This window comes from Brachyhypopomus gauderio, chromosome 4 (genome assembly GCF_052324685.1).
Source record: "Brachyhypopomus gauderio isolate BG-103 chromosome 4, BGAUD_0.2, whole genome shotgun sequence".
NCBI classification, from domain to species: domain Eukaryota; kingdom Metazoa; phylum Chordata; class Actinopteri; order Gymnotiformes; family Hypopomidae; genus Brachyhypopomus; species Brachyhypopomus gauderio.
In genome coordinates, this window is record NC_135214.1 from 35,219,475 (window position 1) to 35,227,082 (window position 7,608).

The 7,608-nt window shown below is 46.0% G+C and overlaps 1 protein-coding gene across 1 annotated transcript in view; it reads left to right on the top strand.

Annotated features, from left to right (window-relative positions):
- The window catches only part of trabd2b (TraB domain containing 2B), a 92,194-nt gene extending 87,342 nt beyond the window's left edge, over positions 1–4,852 (top strand). The window contains 8 exon segments of the mRNA XM_077004316.1: positions 1,224–1,255; positions 1,257–1,295; positions 1,297–1,316; positions 3,114–3,291; positions 3,293–3,322; positions 3,324–3,349; positions 3,642–3,669; positions 3,671–4,852. Of these exon segments, the coding sequence (XP_076860431.1) occupies positions 1,224–1,255; positions 1,257–1,295; positions 1,297–1,316; positions 3,114–3,291; positions 3,293–3,322; positions 3,324–3,349; positions 3,642–3,669; positions 3,671–4,006 (689 nt within the window). The 3' untranslated portion in view covers positions 4,007–4,852.
- Positions 4,853–7,608: the final 2,756 nt, after the last annotated feature.

Genomic DNA, 7,608 nt, shown 5'->3' on the forward strand with positions numbered 1-7,608 from the left:
CGTGGTGAGGACAGACAGGGTGGGGGGCGTGGTGAGGACAGACAGGGTGGGGGGCGTGGCGAGGACAGACAGGGTGGGGGCGTGGTGAGGACAGACTGAGGGCGCGTGGTGAGGACAGACTGAGGGGGCGTGGCGAGGACAGACTGAGGGGGCCGTGGCGGGGACAGACTGAGGGGGCGTGGCGAGGACAGACTGAGGGGGCGTGGCGAGGACAGACTGAGGGGGCGTGGTGAGGACAGACTGAGGGGGCGTGGCGAGGACAGACTGAGGGGGCGTGGTGAGGACAGACTGAGGGGGCGTGGCGAGGACAGACTGAGGGGGCGTGGCGAGGACAGACTGAGGGGGGCGTGGCGGGAGCATGGCAGAACAAGTGTCAATGGGCCGTCTGTTTCAACGTGCTCTAAACGTTGAGGTTGCTCGTTAGATCTGCCCGAACTCTACTGCTGTATCTTCACGCGCCTGCTGCTCCGTGCAAGCGCCTTTGAACTCGGCGGCCAAGAACGCGCGGTGGGCCTCTTCCTCCCGCCCCTCATCCATCCTCACCAGTGATCTGAAAAATAATGACGTTAAAAAAAGAGGCAGTCTTGAGGATCTTCAGCGTACCTACCATTAATCAATTCACGGAGCTCGCTGGCACGGTGAGGTCAGCTGGGTTAGCGCTTATTGCTGAGTTGAGTGACATGCGGGATTATTGGATCGCGCAGAGAAAATAAAACGGCTTTCATCAGCGTGTCGCTCGGCCGCGTGTTTGATGTCTCTAGAGTGCAGGAGTTATGAGTGTATGAAGGCGCGAGAGGGGCGGGGCTCGCAAAGTTGTCATAGATACTACAAACAAGTGCAGCTTCTGGCCCTGATGAGACGGCGTCGTGCGGCAGGCCCCATGTGTCCTGTAGGCCTGGACCTGTAACCTGTGTGTTCTAGAGGTGGTGCGGCCCGTGTGCCACACCTGAGACAGGTAATAGTGACATCAGAGCAGGGAAGGAGCAGGGTCATGGCAATCAGGTGGTGTACAGGTGGTGTTCAGAGTGGTGTTCTCTGCAGTAGGCTACTGTGGACAACACATTTAATGACGTATTACTCCAGAGCTTCTAAAGACTGAACAAGCATGTTTACCTATGTTTATGTTTACCTGCTGACATCATAAGTTAAAATGGCTGATCCCACTTCCAGGTATGTGGGCGGGGCCAGTAACCTGGATGGCATATGTTTCCTGGTCATTTTAGGTCACTTCCTTGGCAACCACAGTGTGCTAGAACATCCTGCGACAAGAGGGCTATGAGGTGGAACACACCCCAGCCTCAGGAGACGATTACACGGTGAGTTACACACTCCTGTGTACCAACCTCCCCTTCACACACACCACACACACACACACACTCACACACACACACACACACACACACACACACACACATACACACATACACACACATAATAATTCTACAGTTATGCTGCAGATGCTTGGATGTGTCCACATTTCTCTCTCACTCTTTCCCCTCTGTCACTCTCTCTCATCTCCCTCTGTCTCTTTCTCATCTCTCTCTAACCCTCTGCTACCTCATTCAGACATTTTTTTCTCTTGCGTTTCTCCTCATGTGTCCCTCAATTACCCTCATGCCCCAGTTATCATGCAAACACATAATAACTGACTGTTACTCAACAAGACCGTTTAACTTAACATCATATTTACCTGTTTGCACCGGAGGAAACTGCATATACAGTCTGGTCATGGCGTCCCGGTCCACCACATAGATGTGCTTGGCACATTGTAATTCAGCATGCAAGTCTGGCGTGCATGGTACTTAAACTGCAAAGAGAGCAAAAACTATGCCTTTGATCCTCACCTCCCCCTACTAACCATGACCGAGATGGGCCAGACCGTGGCTCTGCCAAGTCTAATGGCACACGGGCCTCACCCATTTATCTTGAGAAGAGGGGGTGCTGTGTCTGCTCACACAAAAGGGAAAAGGCATGCCCGAACCATTACGCAACAGACCTTTAGGCTGGGGTGTGGGGTGGTGTGTGGGGTGTGTGAGGGGGGTGTGTGTGTGTGTGTGGGGGGGGGGGGGGGGGGGGGGGGGGGGGCCAGGAGGAGAGTTCCAAAGGCCAGCACAGGTTGATTTAATTAAAACAGCAACCAGAACAGTTTCAACACCCTCTCAGAACATGGACACGGGTGGAAGAAGGAGCACCACCAGGGATGGAGGTGGAGGGAGAGCCTGAACCTGCTCCCACCGCTCTACCAACGGCCCAGTTAGGAGACCTGCTGGGCATGCTGGGAGAGAGTGAGAGACAGAGTGAGACAGAGAGAGAGACAATTAAGAAGTAAATCAGTCCTGAACCACTTCAAGAGTAGCTCGTCTCTGACCATCACCAAACAAGAAATGATGCAGCATTAGCACAAGACGATTCGTCATGGTACTCGTACAAATGTTTACATAATGCCCTCAATCCAAAAACTGGCCAATCAGAACAAAGCAAAATAAAACAACAAAAACAATGAAGGTTTCCATGGTAAAATATAGAACAGGCACTCTAGGTGCTGTTCAGCAACACTTCCGTAAATAGATGAAAGAATTAGACGCAGTACTGAGTCTAGAATTTAAGCTAATCAATAATGATGACTTCAGTTCCAAGGGCAGGTGCTGTAACCAAGACCAGAGGGAAGATTACTTTAATTGCAAAACAATAAACAAATCCATAAATAAAACATACTTTTTTATTACTGCTAAAAATTCCATTGGGAGTCTCAGTGATGCAGTGCATTTGCATGTGCGATGTTGAAGACTGCTACACTGATCCAAAAGAAATTTGGATTGGTGTGTTCATGACTGTTGAAGTTCAGAGTCAGGCCTATCAGAAACCCTGCAAAGAACACGATACTGACCTCTGTGAAGGAATTCAGCACCTCACACACACACACACACACGCACACACGCACACACACACACACACACACACACACCACACACACAAACACACACAGATTGTTTTATGGAATTTCTATTATTGCTATCATGGCTACTGAAGTTACACATAAAATCATACAAACCGAACAAACACCTCTTCAGTATTAATCACCTGTCTCTCCTGTCTTCATGGTTCTGTCCAAGGAACTGGGCTGAAGTGGAAGGTACCACTCTGACACCAAGTGGGGGTAGTCCAGAGCCAGTGACTGAATGGATGTCTGAGACCCCGGAACTGGAAGAAGACCTCCCTCACCTGCTGCTACCAGAAAGCTTGAATCAGCTAGAGGAGTTTGGTAGACACCAGCGCCCCCGCAAGGCACAGCCGCCCACATAGCAGGCAGCGACTCTTCAGTGGACCTGTGGGTGCGCATCGGTGACAGGTGAGTTCATGACTGGTCTGATGTATCTGTGTCAGCCATGTTCACTACAGAATGTCATTCTGCCAGTGAGACGTCTAGATGTTCTGAGAGACCTGGACTCTCTGGGTTTGGATAAGCTTCCTTTGTTCTCCAGTCAGATGCAGAAGCGGCGTGTGTGTGGGTGGAAAGGTGTGGGAAAAGGGCTTAGATCATCAGTTTTCTTTGTTCTGAGAAGTTTGAGACAATAAGGTCTCTGCCGTCGAAACGAATACGTATCAAATAACGTCTGTGTTTGTTTTCCTACTGATTGTAGTACGAGTCCAGTTCCAAATATAAGAGTAATCCGACGGCCACGTGACGGTGGAACCTCCACTAACACGACAGGAACAGCAGCACAGACGACGAACGTCTCTCACTGGCCAACAACAGACCCTGCCCTCTGTCGTTACAGCCTTGGCTCCGCCCACTCCCTGTTCCACGCTCCCCGCCATATTCACTTGCTTCCTCTCGCAGCTCCTGCTTGTTCGCGTCCTAACCACAGGGGCGCTGGTCACACGCAAACCTAACACAGTCCATCACAGACTGTTAAAACAAGACTGTGCTGTGTTCGAAATAGCCTACTACATCTACTGGCGTACTGATCGGGTCCCAAATCAGTATGCCATATGCAGTATGTGACCAAAATGAAAATTTCCAGTATGCGAAACATACCCGGATGACCTACTACTTCCGCAAAATATTCAGTACGCAAACAGAGCTATCTTCGTAGTGTACTGCATCCCATCATGCAACGCTACGTTCACGTGACCCCGTAGTATGCTTTGCTTTTGTCGCATACTGGAAAACTGTACTGCATACTACTACGAGGGACCAGTATGCAGTATCCAGTATGTAGTAGTCTATTTCGAACAGAGAGTTTCGGGGAGTATAGTCCCCAAACAGGAAGAAGACTGGTTGGTTCACTCCTGAAAGTTTGTCCCAAAGTCCATGAAAATGTAAACTACAGTGTTTTACACTGTGTGTTTATCCAAGACCTTAAAGATTGAACAGGTCAGATATAAAGCACAGTGAGTGTTAACTAGGACTCTAAGCTTTGTACCACTTCCTGTGAATGAAAAATTACTAAGCAATAAATATACCAGCTTACTGGTTGTGAAAAGGAAAAGGAAAATACTTAACATCTAAAACAACTTGAAACTGCACATTAAGCCTAAAATGGAGATGATGATGATGATTATGATAATAATAATAATAATAATAATAATAATAATATTAATGTTTCTTAGCCCTTACAGAGTTCACAGACGTATGTTTTGTAAATTGTTCATAAAGAAATATTGTATATTTATTATTTCTTGGAGAGTATATTTTCATGCATTTGTCAAATATTGAAAAATAAAATGAAAATCTAAACCGTAATGACGGCTCTTTGCCTGTAAGAGTGAAAGGTTGTAAAGAACATTTTTAGCAATTCGTCATTTTAGTTTGTTTTAAACGAATCCTTAAAACCGCCCCAGTAGATCTGAATCGTACAGTGCACATTCACAGCCCCCTACTGGTTGGAAAACTCCAAATCAGTTTTCCAAAGTTTATTTTTCATAGGTGTACTGTTATAGACTAGCATATATGTTAAAAATGCACAATTGGTCGTTTTCTTCTGATATTCTGATAACTATTGCTATTGGATGAAATGCTTCTCGGTGGCAAACCAGCGAACCAGCAGTGCCAACATCCCAGTCCATGTAACCACTACATCAGAGACTATTCCTCCTAGAATCTGCCACCAAAAATACCAACCGAGCAGTGGCCCTGTCGCCAACTACTAGGTACAGGAAAGACAACGAACTGTGTATCACAGAAGAGGCGGACCCAAAACGAATAAAGAGTCACTAACTCAGGTAACGTACTTCAGGTAAAGTGATACAGCAACCCGAGGTTGGACCACCACTAGGTGCAGTGCTGTCTTGTGTAATCGTTACAGAGCGGAGTATTGTTTAACTACAGATGTTTTTAGTGTTTCATAACTAATACGGTTAATCTCACGACTGCGATTTTATACACAAATAACGCGTTATAGTGATTATAGTGATTCTGCAGTTTAGAACTATAAATCTTATCAAAACACTTAATATATTTGTAAATAAAGTAAATTAAATGAGCTTCCCTGTATGTCATATGAAGTGTAAACACAATGAAATCAGATTTGAAGTGTGCCTTCATAACTTTCTTGGTTATCTTTTTTTTCCTTTTTATTATAACTACAACTGGGCAAAATATATTAGTGGAAAAAAACTTTCACAGAAAAATAACATTTTGTGATGTACTATTTGGATAAACCAGCAATCGGAAAACTGGCAAAGGAGGAGCATAACTCATTAGACGTTTAATGACAGGATAAAAAGTCTTTTTAACACAGCAAAGAGAAGAGGAGGCAGGTTGAGAGTTAACTCTGCTACGTTATCAAAGTGCCCCTAGCCGCCGTATGCTGGGTGTGGTGATCACTGTGGCCTCAGACGAGGGTCTATACCAAATGATTTACAGGCGGCTGTTACAGACTGACAAATAATTTATGAATTTTTTATGAACACAGAGATAAAAGTTAAAATGTTTTGTCACATTTGCCAAAAACATTTACATTGCTACTCTAGACTTTTTACTACATGAAGATGGAGGCAAATGTTCCTACACACACACACACACACACACTAACACACAGACACACTAACACAAACACACACACACACACACAGACACACACACACACAGACACTCACACAGACACACACACATACACACACACACACACACACACGCACACACACACACACACACACACACACACACACACACACACAGACAATCACACAGACAATCACACAGACACACAGCAACACTGCACTGCCACTGAGCAACAAGACACTGTCAGACAGGGATTACAAGAAATTAAACTTACGATAACAGTTTCTATGGTGACAGCTCATAACCTGGCACAGAGAGGAACAACTTTTTAAGCAAACAGCTATTTCGGCCCTAAGTCGCGACAGGACAATGTTTGCCTTTGCTAAATACCATTTTCCTGGGCTTTGGGCGAGTGTTTGTGGGAGCAGGGCCCCCTGGCAAGGAGCAGGCCAGCGTGACCCCCCAGTGCCCGCCCCACGCAACACCCACCGCATCATAAATAAAAGATACGGCGGAAAATCAATTTCTGAGCAAACTCATTAAAAATGCCTCGTCCCTCTAAAAGATTCCTGCTCTTGTTCTCTCCCTTTCTCTCTCTCCCTCTTTCTCTCTCTCCCTCTCTGTTGCTTTCCCTAGGCGGTAATTACTTGCACAAGTCGTCTGTCGCCCTTTGAGTCGCACCGTTTCACAGAAGGTTACGTTTGTTTAACCGCGCTGGATTGGCCGGCCATGTTAAGGCATATAATGTGGCAGAACGTCCTCTGTGCTCACTCACCTTTAGAACCGAGACCCGGCCCCTTCACTCCCCAACTGGGTAATACTGTGTGTGTGTGTGTGTGTGTGTGTGTGTGTGTGTGTGTGTGTGTGTCTGTGTGTGTGTGTGTGTGTGTGCGCGTGTCTGTGTGTGTGTGAGTGAGTGTGTGTGTGTGTGTGTGTGTGTGTGTGTGCGTGTGTGTGTGTTTTGAATATGAGAACTTTTTCTGAAAGAGAAATCTAAAATCAAACCCTTTGCCAATGTTTTGTGTTTCGTTTTTTAGAAACAGATGCAGCACATTAGTATTCTTTATTGTCATGAAACCCCCCCTCCAAACACACGCACGCACACACGCACACACACACACACACACACCACACACACACACACACACACACCACACACACACACACACACACACACACACACACACACACATCCACAAATTCCCCCTTGAAGCCCTGACAGATTATCAGTTGTGGAGAAAAATGTTCCTCCACATAACTCTCCTACAAAGAGACTGGATTAAAAAGAAAAACTCAGAAATAAAAGAGCCACAGTAGCAGACTGTGACACAGCTACAAGCTGCTACAAGCTGCTGTTTGAATGGGAATGTTATAAATATGTTATAATGTTATAAATGTAATTAATATACATGTCCTGTATTTACGCAAGCCAAAATCCATTCAATTAATACCACTGAGCTCAGAAACTCTGCCATACATGACGCATGTCTGCAAATTACAGTTTGAGACAAAATATGTTGCCAGAAACAGTGTGTTTTGGAAAAAAAAAGTGAGAGGATGGATGTGTGTGTGTGTGTGTGTGTGTGTTGTGATGTGTGTGT